General features: G+C 47.3%; 4 protein-coding genes across 10 annotated transcripts in view; 3 read left to right on the plus strand and 1 right to left on the minus strand.

Moving 5' to 3' along the window:
- Positions 1-4,681, minus strand: part of LOC126567907 (disks large 1 tumor suppressor protein) — a 42,270-nt gene extending 37,589 nt beyond the window's left edge. For all 7 annotated transcript variants that reach the window (XM_050224283.1, XM_050224315.1, XM_050224299.1 and 4 more), the window contains exon 1: positions 4,655-4,681. In XM_050224283.1, coding sequence (XP_050080240.1) covers positions 4,655-4,673 — 19 coding nt within the window. In that variant the 5' untranslated portion in view covers positions 4,674-4,681. The remainder of the gene's footprint in view (positions 1-4,654) is intronic.
- LOC126563177 (synaptic vesicle glycoprotein 2B) overlaps positions 1-19,385 on the plus strand; it is a 383,950-nt gene that overhangs the window by 250,384 nt on the left and 114,181 nt on the right. The gene's annotated exons all lie outside the window — the stretch shown is intronic.
- Positions 16,469-17,884, plus strand: LOC126557633 (NADH-ubiquinone oxidoreductase 49 kDa subunit-like). The gene has a single exon (XM_050213486.1). The coding sequence runs from the start codon at positions 16,475-16,477 to the stop codon at positions 17,882-17,884; it is 1,410 nt and encodes a 469-aa protein (XP_050069443.1). The 5' UTR covers positions 16,469-16,474.
- Positions 18,836-19,354, plus strand: LOC126561283 (uncharacterized protein C15orf61 homolog). The gene is made up of 2 exons (XM_050217279.1): positions 18,836-18,949; positions 19,022-19,354. The coding sequence occupies exons 1-2, from the start codon at positions 18,836-18,838 to the stop codon at positions 19,340-19,342; spliced, it is 435 nt and encodes a 144-aa protein (XP_050073236.1). The 3' UTR covers positions 19,343-19,354.

Consider the following 19,385-nt stretch of genomic DNA (forward strand, 5'->3'; position numbering starts at 1 on the left):
GTTGCAAAACTTAAAATTAGAATCATTCAGCCCGAACACTTGCCTCTCCAGCGACCTCTACCCCGACCCCGACCGGTACCGTAGAGGTGCAACAGCTCTAGTGCTATTGAGATTGAACCAGGGGAGTTACGGTACCGTAGCTGTAACAAAGCCCGAGATAAAGTTCAGAAGGCATGGAATGTGGTGGTGTGTTTGTGTGTGTGAGGTAAGGCGAGATTGAACGGTTCAGAACTTTCTACGCAAACATTACGCTGCATGCATCAAATCGTCCCGAACCCAGCCTCGCCGGATGTTGTGCTGACGGGACGCCCCGGTGACGAGTCCCGGTGAGACTCGATGAAACGTGACAACTTTTTAGCTTGCCAGCTTTTCAAGCACACTTCAATGCCGGTGCAGAGTGGCACGCTCCTGTGTATCAGAGTCCTGATAGATCCTACATCGATGTCGTTGATTGCCGGTGGCGCGAGCAGTCTGGGATGGGATGAGGGTGTGCATTGTGTAGCTGCCGGATCTGCCGTGTCAACTAACAGCTTCGCTCACTCACTCTTTCTCTCTCTCTCTCTCTCTCTCTCTCTCTATCTCTCTCTCTCTCTCTCTCTCTCTCTCTCTCTTACACTCTTCTGTCACATCATCAATGGGTGTGAAGATACGAAGCGTGCTACACCACCTTCAGGTCCAGTGGCTGTACCAGTTCTCGGTGCATATTAAAGGTGTGGGGGAGGGGGTAGTTTACCTATCGATACAGTTCCACATTGCCACCTTCTTCCAGTAGGCCGTCCAGAGTTCTTGCAGTTGCCCGTTGGTTGACGTGTTTTTGTGCCTTAGAAAAGCAAATGTGCCCGTGTCATATCCTGCTCCTAGGACCGCTTTATGAACCGAAGCGTTCACTGATAAAGTGAAAAGTTTTCGCCAGCAAAAACAGGTCCCGCACTTCACCCTAACAGCTACGTATCGCTACCCTTGCTGCCTACTACCTAACACGAACTGTAAAAAATCGTCCATTCACGTACGTGTGTTTGAAGTGCGGCACAAAACGTCGCACTTGTCAAACCGTACGACGAAAGGAAGAGGTCCCATAGACTGAGCCCGTTGAATGGATGCCACTCATACGCATCCCGGCACCCGGTTGTACATCAAACAGATTTGCATTCTGCAGATGGGTGTGTGTCTGCACGGCGAACAAATCCTAGAACAAGCTCACTTTTAGACACCTGTACCATATCCCGGTACGGAACGTTCCAAGTTGGTCTTGTGCCGACTGGTGTTCTATTGTGGCTAAAGCACACCTGGAACTGTTTGTATCGCATTTTGGTAACAATGGACCGCCATTGGTAGCAAAAGCGGATGCAAATTAGAGATAGTTTTTGTGACGATAAATAAAAAGTACCCAACTTGTGCTTCCAGAGGCGGAACTGGTCCGCGATGGTTTGCAGTAGATATGGTGGCGATTCAGGGAGATGTCAAACAATGTTTAACAAATGGCGATGGTGGTAAGCTTCGGTGTAAGCCAAAGGTTTCCATTTTTTTGTGCGAAATTAAAGGAATAGAGATAATGCTCCAGAGTAGTAATGCGATTTTATTTCAAAACCCCCTTGTAAACAAGGTTTGTCTCTGCGAACTGTGGAGAACGCAACTACTATTGTGTCCGAAAAATAAAGTGACTTTGCGCTTTTTTCTTAAATGGTTTTTTTATTAGGCCAAATGAAGGTCGAAGTAATCCCCTTCCGATGAAATGCACCTCTTCCACCTCTTCTCCCATCTTTGATCCACCGTCGCTGCGGCTTCTATCCCCTCGATAGTGTCCAAACGGTGTCCCCAAAGCGGCCATTTTAGCTTGTTCGAACAGCCAGAAGTCGGCTGATGCCAAATCTGGCGAATATGGTGGTTGCGGAACAATATGGGTGTCAGTTGTTTGCGAAAAACTTCCTTCAAAATGATGGCACCAGGCGAGACTTCACCCGCTTCAACCCAAAAACATCTTTCAGGATGGTGTTAACCGAGGCTTTGGAAATCCCAACGCTTTCCGAAAGGTCTGGTATCATCAACCGACGATTGTAGATTACCAAATCCTTGATTTAGACGACGTGGGCACCTTCGGTCAAGGTGGATGGTCTCCCCGGACGGTTCTCGTCTTCGACCTTCTCACCGGCCATTCTTTAAATCACTGTACCATTTGTACACATCTTTCTTCGACATAGATTCTTCCCCGAAGGATTTTTGTAACATTCGCAATTGTTTCCGCAGCGTTTGTTTCATTGCGCAAACAAAATTTGATGGCGCACAGGTCCGAACACAAATTGTCACGCCTAGCCAGGTTGATGGCATGACTTGAAACGGGTCAGAACTGTCAAAAACATACATACTGAAAAACGAAAAATAAAAACAAAGGGCTGCTTTTGGCGCGCATAATTTGACATCCACTGTCACCTTACTTTTCGGACACATTAAGTAGCGTGTTGCCATTGAAAACAAACGTATTTGGATCGGCATACAGATTTCGGAATCAAATACCATGTTTTCATTCGCTAGACACGAACGAAGTCTTGCAGCTTAACTGATTCCCCATAGCTCTGCAACGACCCGTACTATGGTTCCAACCCCACAGGGACCTTCGTTTCCTTCGTTGATAGCTGATAGGGATACTCGCTTATCGTTGCATTTGCATATACCAGGAGCTCATCATCATTTATTTATTATTTATTCTCCTACGTAATGGTGGAACCCTTCGTCCACACTTCCAGTGTACCAGTGTTCCCCGAGTACCCGTCCTGGGGTCCGGGTTTGCTCGAGAACTTCACACCCTAGATCCTGGATATCTACCCGCACAATGCCTACAAACGCGCGAAACGCAACGCATTGCAGACGGAACCTTAAAAACCGGAAACCATTTCGCATTGTGCACCACACAACCCTTACTTATGGCACCGTTTATAATCTCACCGTTCGGCAAAGCCGGGAAGTTCTCCTCGCTGTTAGACTGCCAAGCCTACAGACACCCACACCGATCGCAGTGTGGGGGATGTGTATGTGGTGCGGGACTTCTTCTTTTTTTCTTTCCTTCTCCAAACTGGGTCAAAACCGGGCGAAGGCGAACCGGCCGGAAGCACACAGCAAATGTTCGAAGTTCTCTGTGCGCCTCTCGCACCCTTTCAGGCGGAGAAGTTCACTCGCCAGGAAAACATTTGCCCACCACGGGTGGTAGGGATGGAACGGCCGGACGCCATTAGTAGTGCTGGGTGGTTGTGCCTGTGTACGGAAGGATTTCACACACGTTTGCTGTCTGGTAGAGTGCAGGTGCTTTTGTGTGCATTGGTGCAATCAACATCTTCCATCACCAACAACCCCATTTTTCCCCGCATATCAGGCGCAATCAGGCGTGGGACCTTCTCTTTTGCGCTATTCCACCAGCAATCTGTGTATAATTTGTACTTTGTCTCTTTCGCTTCCTTCAGGCGCGCTGGTTCGCTTGTGAGCTGATAGGGAGATAGGGAGGAAAAAATGAAACCCTTTCAGCTCCATGACATCGAAGCCATTTGGCCAGCACACTGTTGATGGTAATTATATAACAGTAGCGTTCAGGATTAACTAACACTTCACACAGGGCTAGTGTGAGCTGCAACATGTTTGTCTGCCTGGGCATGTCTGTTTGTTTGTAAGCCAGCTTACTGGGCTTGGTAACACAAAGCACAAACCAGGAAGAAAGATTTTGCCCACTGCAACAAAATGGATTTGAAACTCACATAGCACTCCCACCACCCCGTCGCAACACAGGAAGCCATTCGCATCGGTGCTCCGGGTGTCGATTTCTGAACTGTGTTTAAAAACTCTCCTTCACTGCTTGGCATGTATGTGCTAGAATCAATGATACCTGAAGTTTTGCAAAATGCAGTCCACCGTGAGCATGGGTTTTCCCACTAGTTTCCATAGCAAAAAAGCTGCCAATAAATATACTGTATGTATGTAGACTCACATCCACACAAATATTCACCTGTGCTATAATATTCAACTCTCAGAAATATTGTCGCTGTTCTCGCCACACACCACTTCCCAAACACGCCTGGTCGTCGCCAGACATCCGCGTCGAGGGAGAAACGGAAGTTTTACCAGGCGTATATGGTGGGTCCCTGTGGTTATGCGGTTATGCCGGTCTCCAGGATGCTGCATAATTAAATTTCTGATCTTTTTCCAATGAATCCCTGAATTCCTGGTTCGGCGCGTCCCGCCGCTGGGCAATGGAAGGCGCAGCTCTTGTATCTCCCGTACATGAGGCATTTGATTTTATTTCCATATCAGATGTAATCTAATTTTATCCCCGCCTGCTGCTCACCGCTATTCTGTTTGGTAGGGTTGGAAGTGCAAACTATTGCTGGTTGGAGAAGCGATTGCATGGCTAGCGTGGTATAGGACGCGACAGCTCCGTTTGTTGTGCCGAACAACACTGGCAAAACAGTTGGCGAAACAATGAGCGCCCAGGATACGTACAGGAACAAAAGCATATGATACTATCATGTTCCCGCATGCACCTCAAAGGACCTCTATAACCTATAAACCCGCACCAACACATGTCCCGACAGGTTATAAGTGCAAAAACAATTTCAATAAACAACACACATCCGGCCTCAGAATTGGCCGGGGATAGCTAGCACACCCTTACCTTGCTTTTTCACCGGCATTGTGAAGGTGGTCGTGGACTGCAGAGCGCTCGGACTGGATGGTTTGACAGTTGACGGCCGGTACGGTGTATGCCGCGTGATGTTGAGGTTGAGTGGCGTTGGGTCCTCACCGCTTCTTGTTGTTTGGTCGTGGTGTTGTTGTTACTTCCAGGAACACACACACACACATACACACAACCACTGCACAAATATGCACCACCGAGTATGGTTAGCTGGTTTTCTTCGCTTTTAGTCACTTGCTTGCCTGTCACCTGACAACAACTGCTCCAATGATCGTAATTAACTATTTTCGCCTTATTAACCCTTTGATGGAAATGGATTTTACACCATGTTTGCTTCGCGTTTCCGTTTGTCGTTAGCTCTTTTTATGTTTTAAGCTTCAAGCTGTCATTTCGCTTGCTATTATCACACATATACGCTTGTACTTTCGCATTTGCCAGGGATGGTATGGGCAGGAAAGGATTGGCTGAAGCTGGAGCGTCCAAAGGGAAGGTCCAATACTGTGGGTCACACACTGATGGTTCGTTTCACGAAAACACTGCCACACGGCTATGGTTCACGGTTGAGACGTTTGTCACACTTAGCGGCCGGACGTGACGTGGCCACACATCTCCACGCGAAGCAAACCACCACCACTGCACGGTCGCGTCAGGTCTGGGGCTAGGTCTCTCCACTATCGCGCGACACCTACCACAGCTAAGCAAACATCCTAGAATTAGAACGTAGCAGATCTTAGATTAGAGAGGGAGAGACATCCTAAAATGCAATTTAATTCCAAAATGGTCCAACATTCATCAGATTCGTCAAACGTCACACGCTGGCTAACTCTGATGCCCGACAGCAACCAGTTGAGCTTCGGGATGCTCTGCGCTTCTCAAAGCACGCACCCTTCCCTCCAAAAAATCAGGTCACTGCAACACAGGTTCGAAGATTGGGATGTCTTTTTCGGGTTACAACGCGCCAAGCTGCGCAAGGACTCGCTCGCACAGACACATTCGACTCGATTAAAGAACAATCGCCCACCAACACGCACTGGTGCGGAATGTGGCTAGCAGTTGCAGTTGCTGCACCGGGGACGCTCACAGGACGCAGCGCGGGATTCATTGGCACAAAGCGCAAACACACAAGTGCATGAGGACCAGCGGATTGCTCACTCTCATCGGCACGGCCGTGCTCTATAGTAGCTCTCCCAGGCTCAACAGGCCCTACTGCTGCTGCTGCTGCTGCTGTTGCTGCAACCACTGCTGCCACTGTTTCTCTCAGCAAACAGCAAGTACGACGAGTTCCCGGCACAGTTCTCACGTAACTCCAATCGCCGTTGTTCACCTGCACCAGGATCGGTGACGGCCTATTTCATTTTTTTTTTGTTTTGTTTTGTTTGGTTGGAAGGATAATAGGCATCGCGCAAAGCAAATTCGGAAGCATTCGGAAAAATCTTCACTGTGCAACAGCCAGCATCCGAAATCTCGTTATGTAGCTCTCGCTCTACTGTACCGATTTTAATTGCTGCTTTGGTTTGGTTTTGCCCCCGGAGGGAGCGTATCCTAGAGAACTCGAACGCTAGACCGATCAAGTTACCGAGATATTGGAGCACCGAATTTTGCTGCCCTCCAAAAGCTGCACTTGTAATACTTCCCGCGACTAGCCGAGCCTTGCTCGCGTGCTGATGGATCGTTTCCTAAACTTCCCCACAACACACGCACGGCTCAAAAAACCGGGAGAAGCTGCCCGGTGCTGCTGTTGGTGAATGTGTGGCTTCTTTGTGTGGCGTACACTGGCTGGGTAGAGCGCGCATTTTGACCCAGCTTCAATTGATTGCACCGGAGGACTTGTATTTGCGTAGAGGAAACTTCTCTACACGCTCTAGCTAATGTAAACACACGCGCGCGCCAGTCAGTACTTTCATCAGTGTAATCGTAGCTCAGTAATGAGAGTGGCTTGCACGATACCCAACAAAAAAAACGCACACACAAAACCGAACTGACTTGTGTGCCTTGTGAAGTTAAACTTTGAACTTCGGTACGGAGCTGGAATTCTTTCAATGAGTGTCAGATAATCGGAATTCTGGTCGGAACAAATGCTAGCGCATGTAGAATTCTAGTACGCTACAGCGTTTTTAAATCAAACGAGCTCACCAAACCACCAAATTAGTATGAAGTTTCTTACCTAACCTCAAGACTGAACCGCATGCTTCAGTCGGGTGAATTCAATCGTGTACAGCGAACTGACCAGGACGGCTCTCTATCACAATTTATTGATTTTAGGAAACTCCGGCCCGAGAACCGGGCTAAAATGCTAGCTAATCACATCCAATCGCCCTTTCTCTCTTGTCTTGTAACGCTCCTAAGGGCAGAGATTTGTTGTAGAGGAGTACCACCAGAAGGAATAAAGAAGGGAAAACGGCGCGAACTTGCTGAGCAATCCTTCCACAGCCATAACGATTGCGTTGCACTTTTCTTTTGTGTATGTTCATATTTGGTTGCGCGATACCCACCGTCAAGAACGGTAGTTGATCTAACACCCTAACGACACCACGATTACCCGATACCCCGCTGGACGACCCGCTACTGCTGACTGGTCGGCTTTTGGCTGTCGTTTCGTCACACAAACAACACGGTCGCGATTGCTAATGCACTTGACTTGGTTTGCGTTTCAGTTTTAATAATACATCAACCAGCACGCGGTACTACAGAGTCTTGCGGTCCCGGGTAAGGTGATCCGCACGACCAAACCCCGGGTAAGGTGACGGCGGTGGTTTTTGCCGAGATATGCGAGATCTGATGGACAGCCACGCACTGCGCCCATAATGCTCGCCGTACCACTTGGACCAACGTTTTTGGGGGATTGCCCGTTGCCTTCACCAACCATCTTTTCCAACACGGAAAATGTCTACCTTCTTTGAAACGTCAGAGAAATGTCTCGAGGCGTCGTCACTGTTATACACCACCGGACGATCTTAGCGCACGCGGTGGAGAAGTACACCAGCAGGAAGGGCGGGTACTAAAAATACTTATGCTCTTCCTCGTGCACTACACCGCACACTTGTATCCACAACAGTGCTCGCCTCATACAACGGTCAAATATAAATATAAACACATATCTATATTCTATTTCAAACTGCTCTACGGTTTCGCTGGTCTTGGTCACGCGGTGTGTGGCGGCCTTTGAAAAGTTTGGTGAGTTTTGCCGATCTACGCTTCTGCTTCGCAATCCGGCAACCAGGGGTAGACCGCAGGGCACGGTAGGGGCCGCCAAGGAAGAAATCGATTTCGAGTGTTTTCTTTCAACGATTCGCTCGATTCGGCAGCCTTAACAGTGGTCCAGCTTTGGCGGATGGGATGGGAAGGTTGAGATTGTTGAAGTTCGGGGGAACCACTTATCCGTCCGGTGAAATTGGAACAAGCATCCAGCTACCCAATACACCGAGGTTTGGGGGGTTAGTTTTGAAAGGCATCAATAAAGCTGGACGTGTGCGTGTAAGGCCCCGCTGTACGTCAAAAAACACACCACATGGACGTCGGCCGAGTATGAGGAACTCCTAGGCTAGAGGAACTGTACGTTGGAAGGTGATTTGGCTTTGCTCCCACGGTTTCCAACTCACAGTCAACGTCAAGCGGAGGTCACTAAGATCCTTTACGAGCTCTGGAGGCGTATTGTTAGCAATTGGAGTCAGGCTCTCCGGATATTGGTGGTCCACTGTACAAGAATGGTCCAAATATTTTAACGCCCCAACATGACAAAACGAAACAAGAGACGAGGAACTAACACACGCACATACACTCACATACACACACACACATTTCCACCAACACACAAACGCACGTTAAACGCATACGACTACACGGTTGATACCTGTTTTTTCCCCCCTTGTCGGGTTAAGGGTAGGCAGACCTTAGACCGCGTGTGTGCCAAGCCGTCGGTGTGTTGGTTCGGTTGCTAAGACCCAACTAAATAATAATCGTCGCTGTGGCCCGCTGAGCGCGCACACCACGGCAACGGTTCCGGTGCGGATGTGCGGATATGTGCGGGAATCCTTACGAGCGTCAGGGTAATATGCCTGGGAGTGTGTGTGTGCGCCACGCCAAGGATACGACCCCACGTGGGAAAGCAAGAACGAGAGAGAGAGAGAGAAAGAGAGAGCGGCAAAGAGTGAAAGAGATCGCGCGTTCGAAAGAGCAAACTGCACTACTCTAACCCCTAGCGTCTTGCTAGGACATACAAACTAGAACGAGGTGATTGCTTGCGAGGAAAACGTGGATGTCACTGGGAAATGGCCCAAAACGCAGGAATATCGGTGGGTGTTTGTACCGCCACGGTACCACGGCAAAAGCAGCAGGGGCACAAGGGCGAAGGGACACATCCATCGCCCAAACGGTATCGCCGTGCAAAGAGTTGAGAGCCGCTCACCGTAGTTGCTCACAGGTTTTTTGGGGTTTAGGATGAGAGATGAGTAAACTGTTTTATTTGAATAAATCTATATCACACGTAGGGTATGAGGAGAGGGAACGTGCGAGCAGAGGGTGGGAGTGATGGTTCGCACATGGTGCGCTCCAATAGCTCTGAGCATCAACGGCGAGCCACAATCGAAACTGCATTGCGGAATGCTCCTTGTGGAAAGAGGGTGGTTCGTTTGAAGGGATGAAGAGAGAGAAAGAGAGAGAGAGACGTGGAAACGGGAGGTTGGAATTGAAAAGAGAGGAAACAACACACACGCACATAACCACACACAGCGAAAGGACAAAAAGAGGAGCAAAAGCAAAGGGCGCGCGCGCGCGCTCTCTCTCTCTCTCTCTCTCTTTCTCGCTCGCGCTCTTGCTAATCGTGTATGGTGTACAGCTGATAGTATACATTCAGGCGTTACGCATGGTTCGATCGTTTGTCAATCATCGATTGTGTATGTTGTCCCTCTTTTTATTTTTTGCCCCGGCATTTCGATCGATGCCTACACACAACCGACACACAAACATACACACACGCACATAGAACCAACTAATAAACGTGTTCGCCTGCTTGATGGGGAATACGTGGAAAAGCCGGAGCCAGGACGGAGTTTTGGTGAGAATAATTAAATAAAATTGCCACTTTACAAAATCTGCTGGACGGGTGCACATATCATGCCCTCATACGGGGCGAGCCGGGCAATTTGTGGCACGTTGAAATTCACTCCCCCACAGTACCCACTTTTCTGACAACCCTCCCCCCAACCCTTGTGCCCCCAAAAATCAAGGGGAATTGATGTAATGTGGAACTTTTGCACAATTTTTCCGCCAATCGTCGCTACGGCGGAACATGTTTAACAATTTGGGAAAACACATTTACACACACACACACACACACACACAGCTCCTAATAGTTTTCCAACTGATACGATGTTTTTTTTTTCGCGACAGGACCCAGATAACGAATCTTAACCAGTATTTAATCTACCCCATTAAGGACTGAGAGCAACCAAAGAATAGCATCAAGTCATAGTGGGTCCAGAAATGGGCAGATCGAGCTCTTTCGAAGTTGTGTAGCAAAAAAAAAGAAGAAATTTGTGTTGTTGTTGCTGTTGCGCCAATATAGTTTGATTGTCGTAGGGTTGGTAGGGGCTATTGTGACTCACAACAGTATCCAGACTCTCTACAGGCGAGAGTATGGAGTTTCTTTGATAGTAGTTTTCACAGTTAGTCAGGTTTCAGAATTCAGTTGACACAGAGCTGCACAATTTACAAGGTGTTTTTCTGAGAATTCTGAGGACTCTGCTTTAAAAATGAAGAGCTGTAACAGGACCGCAGGATTGAAATATTTAAGTCTAGAAATTCTTGGACCCTCATCTTGCGAGACGTTAAAGGAAGTGCGGCAGAGACTAGTTGGACTGCAGGGATCTTGTCTACTTCAGCTTCATGTAGTGCGTCTAGGAATGGCTCGCACATTACTTGCCCAATCTTGGAAACCCCTTTAAAACTTCATAGTATTAGGATTTTCCATGTTTTTCTTCACATCTGCACACACACGCACACTATTGCACTGTTGTTGATGTTGCTCAGCAAGCAAATGGCACTTCTAAACCACGTGGAGAAACACAGTACTAGTTTGAGAAAAAAAAATGGCCCCACGCACGCTCCCGGCAGTGTAAGTTGATTGAACGGATGGAAAGATGTTGTTGGGTCGTTGCACCGCGTTGCAACTAGAGCAACAAAACAACCCTATCGGGGTTGGCCAAATGGAAATTCGACGGCGGAGCATGGATACCGTTTGGATACTGTGTGGATCACGAGACCTCCGCCAGTAGCAGCCCGCACCGAATACCTGGGACTGGGAAAATACGGCAGGCAAAGGGAAGGAAAATTCAGACAAAACAACAACAACAACAAATCCTTCTGCTGCGCACACCGACCGGTCCGTTGGACCAATTCACGCACACACATCCGCAACAACAACAACAACAACACCTAACAACAACCTATCTCTATTCTTAAAAGCGTTCAGAGCAGGTTGTTGGCACGCACGTTCAGATGTATGTGCGTGCGTGTGTGTGTGTGTGTGTGTAGTGGGTGTTGTTTTTTTTAGTTAGTCTAATATCACACACGCACTTTTAACATCCTCTACTACGGGTACGCTCTCTCTCTCTCTCTCTCTCTCTCTCTCTCTCTCTCTCTCTCTCTCTCTCTATACTCAATCACGCAAAGATAAACGCACGCACGAACTTTCTCTTTCTAACGCGCCGAGTTGTGGGACTTTCGGGAAAACGCGGTTCGCTTAAATAAGGGTTTGCTGGTTGCACGAAATTTTCCCAACTATTTTCGATCGAATTTTAACTTCAAATACACTCGAACCGTGAATACGAGAAAACACCAATACACTCCAACACCCACCCTACAACCAAAAAAAAAAAAGCCACCACCACTCGCTGAACTGCGAAATCCCTCCTTGTGTGTTGTGTGCACGGTCCGCACGCCGTGTCCCTTTTGCCAAAAGTGTTTTATTCTAGGCCCTCTAGATTTCATAATCACCGCGTTTTTCTTTGCCACCGCGTCACGCAAATCCACGCACACACAAACACATACATTTCCACTCTCTCTCGCTCTCTCTTCCCACTGTTTCGGGGTGGGAAAGTGTGAGGAAAATATCTCGTCCTTCTGCAATACTCTCTCGCTCTCTTGCTTTGCATACTTTGTAAGCTTTTCTTTTATAGTTTGCTCTTCTATTTAATGCTCATGCTCGTTAGTTGTTTCTTGCTTTTTCTTGCTTATATACATTTACCACTGCAGCATTTTCATTTCTCCTCCTTTCTTCGTTTATAACCAATTCGACTTTCCCTTTTTTTTTTTCCTTCTCTTGACTCCTTGACTGCTTTTACTTCTGTGTTGTGCGTCATGGTTTTATGTTCTCCCCCCCTCTCTCTCTCTCTCTCTCTCTCTCTCTCTCTCTCTCTCTCGCTGGGGAGGGTGAATTTATTTTTCCCTATAATTTCATTTTGTGCATCCTTGCGCGTAAAAACGAGGGAGAGAGAGAGCAAGTAAGAGTGTTAAAAGAAAAATAAATTAAAAGAGAGAGAGAGAGAGAGAGAGTGGGTCGAGGACAGAGATAAAGCGATAGGATTTCACACAGGAAAAACACGAACGGGAATAGAACACTTCGAGAGAAGGCCCAGCACGTGTGTGAGCCCAAAAATTTTCTTTTTTGGATGGGGCCAATTTTTGGTGGACTCGAGAGGAAGTTTTTCATCTCCACCGGTTTTGAGGAGTTTCTTTTTTCCTTCTTTTCATACGTATATTGGATTTCGAAATTAAGTTACATAACAAAACCACCACAAAAAAAAAAACGTTTAACTGCTGATTAGCAACTGCTAGGATAGGGCTAGAAGATATAAACTTTGCTTCCGTTCAATACCCTAGAAATGTTTCTTTTTATTCGTGTTTGCCACGGATAGGCTCACGCTCATAGGTTTTCTTGTGGCACTGGTATATTTTCCATGTGTTTCTGACGCCAACACAAACACAACAGTACGTTCGTGGCTCCGTAACGACCGAAAGGACGATACCAATGTCAAGGATTGCCGAGCAGGACTGCCGTTCGATACTGTTCGGACAAAACAGTGGCATTTGCTCGACGAATTCTTGGAACAGTTTAATATTTTGTGATAATGTTTCATAATTAAATACAATATTTTCTTGGTAATTTTTTTTTTTGCGAAAGCAAGTAGATTTATAAAGGGTGGCCCTGGTGGCGCCGGTCTTCACACGACAAGCACGGGATGTTCAAATCCCATCCAGACCGTTCCCCCCGTAGTGAGGACTTACTATCAAGCTACGTGTTATGGCCGGCGTGACATCGAACGTCGTGAAGCGAAGAAGAAAATTTAAAAAAAATTGAAGCTTGTAGCAACAACTGAAATACTACGTCTACTACTACTAAGACCACTTACATACAAATAATTTATTTCAACAAAAAAAGAAAAAAATCTAATTTAATCTGGCGCCAAAGGTTGATCGCCTCTGGATGTTGCAGAGGCTTCATGCAAAATGTTGCGTGCAATGTTTCCGTTATTGCACGGAAATTCAAATTTGAAAATTTTATTTCTCAGAAAGATTCTCACAACGACACGTATCGCAAGTTCTCTATACCAAAAATGCATTGATATCTCTACATTTTTATAACTTTAACAGAAGATAATAAGATGGTTTATTTTATCACAACGATCGGAAAGCGATGCCGGTGTTTGTATCTTAAACGGTCAAACCCTGTACCGTTCGTATGCTAGCTTGTACGCAGCTTTCACTATTCAAAGTCCAACTTGCAGGCTTTTACCGAATCAAGATATAAGAGTATAGAAGACGTGGCCTAAATTACCGGAACTCAACAAGCTAATCTAAGCCATTTTATACAGATTAAGAAGAAATAAAAGAGAAATTGTTTAACAAGAGCGAAGGTTGGATAAGGCCAAGTGAATGTAGGAAACCTTAAGATCAAAACAAGACGACACACCAAGTAATGGGCCATAATGTTGGCAGGCATTCGTTCGCCGCGGGATGTTTTTGGTGGATGTATTAATTACTTCTCAAATTGGACTTTCCACTCCTCCTCTGTCCTTACAAACATAAGGCTCTAACGCGACTCAGAAGGCATTCGTCAGCCTGGGGCCTGACGTGAATGTCTCCTGATGCGTGTACTGACTCTATGGATATCCAGCCTGGATCGCGACAAGTCTTTTGAGTGAAGAAGCTTCCTTTCGTTCTAGTACAACCAGCCAGCACCTTTGAGCATATCTCATTCTCTATATTGTTTTAGGTGCTGACTTATGGCTCAAGATAGGTGACGTTTTAGATGACTTCAAAGAATGATTCGGATACCCTTGTCACATGGAACATTGGCGTTCGAGATCTTTTTGTAAGAGCAATTAAACAGCTTATCAGCACGTTTGCAACGTCCAGAGAGTGGCCGGATCTAGGAAGTGATCGTTAGACGTGTCTGTGCTACTGTACTTTCTGTTCTATTTCTTCAAGACAGTAAGGCCTTGCTGGGAATTCTGAGGTAACGTACAGGTAAATAACGTCCACCTCACCCTTCCCTCCAAATTCCATTCCACTGTGGGCCTCCGAAGCGGAAGGCTGTCGAAGGTCGCCTTAAAATCGGCGTTTGACCGACGGAAACCATATTATCAAAGGCGGAGGAAACGATACACATAAAAATCGAGGACGTAGTGCATTTGCAGATGAAGCCATGACATTTCTGTCAAGATGCCGTACGTGTACGCACAAAACTTAGGTGTATTCCTTACTTGCTTATCAAGGGGATCAATCGCTTCGCGTTCTTGGACTGCTGAGCACCGTCGACTTTTTACCCAGTATCCCGGCATTCCTAACGCCTGTCAGGAATGCCCCGTCTGTCCGCGTAAACGTTTTCGTAAGACTTGGCAGGCAGAGTGGTCCAGTGCCATTCTCATGATCTCTCCGGGACACCCGGACCAGAGTGAGTTTAATTCCATACATGGGTACAATCTCTGTAACGAAAGATGTAGGGAAAGATATGTAAAGACGGACACTGTGGGAAAGACACTTTTCATAACTATAGGAAAAAATATTTTATTAAATATTGCAATGATGCAGTAACAAATCTGAACGTCAAATCTGTCGTCCTCTCCTCCTGACTGTGTTATTTTTCAATCTATCCTTGAGCATTTGGCTTTTTTGGTACGTACCAGCAACTACGTTCGATGGCCAGCGTGACCTTTTTTGGAAGGCCGTTAAGCCAATAAGAAGAGGATAAAGTTATATTTGACAATAAAATCTCGTTTAACTTCGTGTTTTTTTAAATTTCGAATCGTGGCATCATATCTAAATTAATAGAAAGAAAAAGAGTTAAATTAACTTTCATCAGAATGTTATATTGTTATTGGTTTACGTTAAAGCAAAAATATAATATGCCTCCTAAGTTGGTGGCTACCCGAGTAGCCTGGTTGCCTGGAATATTAAGTATTTCAGATTGCCCGGGACAGGACTAAAAGCTTATCGTGTCCGTTTCTACCTGTCTTTCCCCTAAGTTAATTGTATGCCTTTTCCCATTTGTATATGTCACACTTACCTTCCCAGGGACAGTTTGAAACGAGGCATTTCACGTGATGGAGTCATCAGTCTTGTCCTTCCTCTTGGCCACGTAGTTGGGTAGTGAGTCCTCACTACGGTGGAACGGTCCGGATGGGATCTGAACATCTCAGGACTGCCGTGTGAAGCAGTCGCGGATCAAGGTCTTTGGAGGCTCATATCATATCCAAAGGCCCCTGCTATCGCGTGGCCCCATTTATTAGACCCCTTGTACCAAGCAGCAGCCGGGTCCCTAGGCGATCGCCTACTCCGCCCACTATTAGATCCGCTACTGTTTTGCAGACCGGTGCCGTTGTCACCTCACCATCGCAACCACCGATCAAATCTTCACTCCTTCTGCGAGCTCGTCAGGATACCGGAAGCGCCATATCTTCGTGCTCAGCCCTTGTCATCTGCTGCAAAACGACCATCATTACGAACAGTTCGAACCAAAGCATGGCACATCATGCTGCAGTACGGAGTAAACGACATTTATTAATATATAACAAAAACTCGAGACAAAAGTTCCACTTCACTTGTTGGTGAACTGTTTTGTTTACATCCGAGTTACACACACTCACACACACAAACACACCCATGCACAGACTTTCCTAAAAAATCGGATCACAGCTTGCGAATCAAAATTTATAGACCTTGGGGTGCTCGCGCTTGTGAACAGTGCCGAACACAACAACACTGACAGCTGTCAAAAACACGGTACGAGCCCGATTGCATATTGTTGTGCAGGTGATTTTCTGTGGGACACGAGAAGGAAAAATAAACCCAACACCAACCAACACTCCAGTAGGGTAAGTTTTTCCTGCGATGAAATCGTAGGAAAACAGGAGTTTGCTATAGAAAATGATTTTTAGTGTTGTTTTGCTGCTTTTCTAATCGCGACCCCGGAAGACTGACATTTAGCGAAAAGCGAGAAAATTCTGTCAAATAGTGAAAAGTGCAAAAAAATATTATCAATACTCACACACACACACAGGGAGAGCAGTACTCGTTCGTTTGTGTGTAGAAAAATACGACTTCCCATCCACCCACCCACCCCGCAAAAAAGGTGCGAACGGGTGGCAATTCCTCCCACCTTGACACAACATCATCTCCTTTCCCGCTCCCCTATCCCGGTAGTGGAACCGTTCCTAACGAAACCGTGCATTTTCTTTCCGTGTGTGTTTCAGCTTGACCGGGAAGAAAAAAAAACCCCGACTCACGTAAAGGAAGCACAATATGGCATTCAGCGTGCTGAACACGGTCGCCAAGCGTACGGCCGCGAACGTTTATGTAACCGGTGGGCTGCTGAAAAATGTCGCCGCTTTATATAATGCACGCCAACCGTCCCGTGCCGCCGGCAAATGGTTCCCGGACGAGGAGTTTATCGATCAGTTCAAGGGTCCGGTCATGTACCCGGACGAGGTAACGTCCCGCTGGAAGCTTCCGCCCTGGAACAGCAAGATCGCACCGGTAGAGAAAACGGTCCGCAATCTAAGCCTTAACTTTGGACCTCAGCATCCCGCCGCTCACGGTGTGCTGCGGTTGGTGCTGGAACTGGACGGTGAAACGGTAATGCGGGCCGATCCGCACATCGGTCTGCTGCACCGAGGCACCGAGAAGCTGATCGAGTACAAAACGTACACCCAGGCCCTGCCGTACTTCGATCGGCTCGATTACGTGTCGATGATGTGCAACGAGCAGTGCTATTCCCTGGCGGTCGAGAAGCTGCTGAACATCGATATACCGCTCCGGGCAAAGTACATCCGGGTGCTGTTTGCGGAAATTACCCGCATCCTGAACCACATCATGGCGGTCGGCACGCACGCACTGGACGTTGGCGCACTGACACCATTCTTCTGGCTGTTCGAGGAGCGCGAAAAGATGATGGAATTCTACGAGCGTGTGTCGGGTGCCCGTATGCACGCCGCCTACATCCGGCCCGGTGGCGTCTCGCAGGATCTGCCCCTCGGTCTGCTGGACGATATCTACGAGTTTGCGTCCAAATTCGGCGAACGACTAGACGAGGTGGAGGATGTCCTAACGACCAACCGTATCTGGGTCCAGCGAACGGTTGACATCGGTATTGTATCGGCCGAGGACGCACTCAACTACGGCTTCAGCGGTGTCATGTTGCGCGGTTCCGGCATCAAGTGGGATCTTCGCAAGTCGCAACCATACGATGCGTACGATCGGGTAGAGTTCGATGTACCGATCGGTACGAAGGGTGACTGCTACGATCGCTACCTGTGCCGTATCGAGGAGATGCGCCAGTCGCTACGCATCATCGACCAGTGCCTGAACCAGATGCCGGCCGGTGAAATTAAAACGGACGATGCGAAGCTAACACCACCCTCCCGCGGGGAAATGAAACACTCGATGGAAGCGCTTATTCACCACTTCAAACTGTTCACGCAAGGCTACCAGGTACCGCCTGGTGCGACCTACACCGCAGTGGAAGCACCGAAGGGCGAGTTCGGTCTGTATCTGGTGTCGGACGGTTCGAGCCGACCGTACCGGTGCAAGATAAAGGCGCCCGGGTTCGCGCATCTTGCCGCGCTGGATAAGATCGGTCGTCATCACATGCTGGCGGATGTGGTAGCAATCATCGGTACGCTGGATGTTGTGTTCGGGGAGATCGATCGCTAAAAAAACCCCCCCAATCCTGCTGCAATAGGGCGCGCGCGCACTAGTATACTCCCCTTCTTATTGCCCACTGTTTTTGTCCGTTATCTAGAACGTAAAACCCATCTCGAGCGAAGTACGCCAAGTGTACGCCGGTTCCACGCCGTCTATAGGCGAAGGAAATTGTCGTAAAAAGAAAATCGAAACGAACACACCCCAATGGCGAGCCGGTTGCCGGTGTTGTAAAACATGAGTTACTGTAAATGAAAATAAAAAAATCGAACTAAAATCTTAAACTGCTTGTCTGAGTCTACTTATTTATTTTCACTTTTGAACGAATTCAATGGTGTGATCGCTATTTGCAAAGCCAAAGACGAGATCTTTGTAGAGACCAGATTCTAACTGGAAAAAAAACCGGCTCATCACTGAAGAACAAACGTGACTGTGCCAGCTTTCAACGAGGGTCTACAGCACCAACTGTATCAACTGGAGCACATCAGCACTATCACCTCTTGAAGAACAAAGTGCCTCCTCCTGAATACGTTTTATCCGCATCAAGATGACCAGGTGCGATCCCTGTAAACCCTCATTTATGCCTCATCAATCTTCATACATTGAGCTTTTCCCTGCTTTGCTAGAATCTGCTATAAACGGGACTAATACAACTTTTACCAGGACTCTGGATTCGCTTATCGAAAATGGTTGCCAAAGATTCCATTTCAACAAGTCTTTGGATGGCTTTATGTCCTTAGCTCTATATTTTTGTGAGCTACTATCACTTGATCCTGCTATCGTTTAGATCCTTAGAGCTCTTCTTTTATTTGTTTCTAGCTCGGTATGCCAAGGATGCTTTGTTTGATTATTTTTCTGCACATGTCTAGCATGCGTTATTGTTGGAGGACGAACTATCTGTTTTTCTTTTCTGTTTTTACATATGTATTCACGCCATTTCTCCCCTTTTACTTACAGAGTGCAATGCTGCTCCTAAAGCGCGCCCTACACACCTCCCACAAACCGAAAGTGTCCGCGGTGCTGACCGCATATCTGAAACAATGCAACGAACCACCCTGGACGTCGTACTTCATCAAGGTAACGCAATCGGATCTAGCTCTGTATTCTTTCCGCCGCTTTCCTCTATGAACACACTGGAAATCTTTTCAGCACGCCGACGTGCACAACGACCAGTTCGGCTGGTCACACTTCAACTGGACGCTCGAGACGGGCGCCAACTATCACATCCTGCGTACCGGTTGCTATCCCTACATGAAGTACCACTGCACCAAGCGTCCCTGGCAGGACCTAACGCTAGACGATCGGTTCTTTCGCTGCATTAAGGTCGCGAACCTTGGACTGCCACAGCTATTCTACGGACTGGCCGCCATGTTTTTGATACGCCATGTTGAGTATGTACAGATGCCGGACGGTCGACCACCAGTGCCGATCTACTTTCTGTACGAGGAGGATAAAGGTTCGATGTACTAGTAAGGCAGAATAAACGCTTGTAACGAACGCAGTTTTGCAATTT

Source organism: Anopheles maculipalpis, chromosome X (genome assembly GCF_943734695.1).
Source record: "Anopheles maculipalpis chromosome X, idAnoMacuDA_375_x, whole genome shotgun sequence".
Lineage (NCBI taxonomy): Eukaryota > Metazoa > Arthropoda > Insecta > Diptera > Culicidae > Anopheles > Anopheles maculipalpis.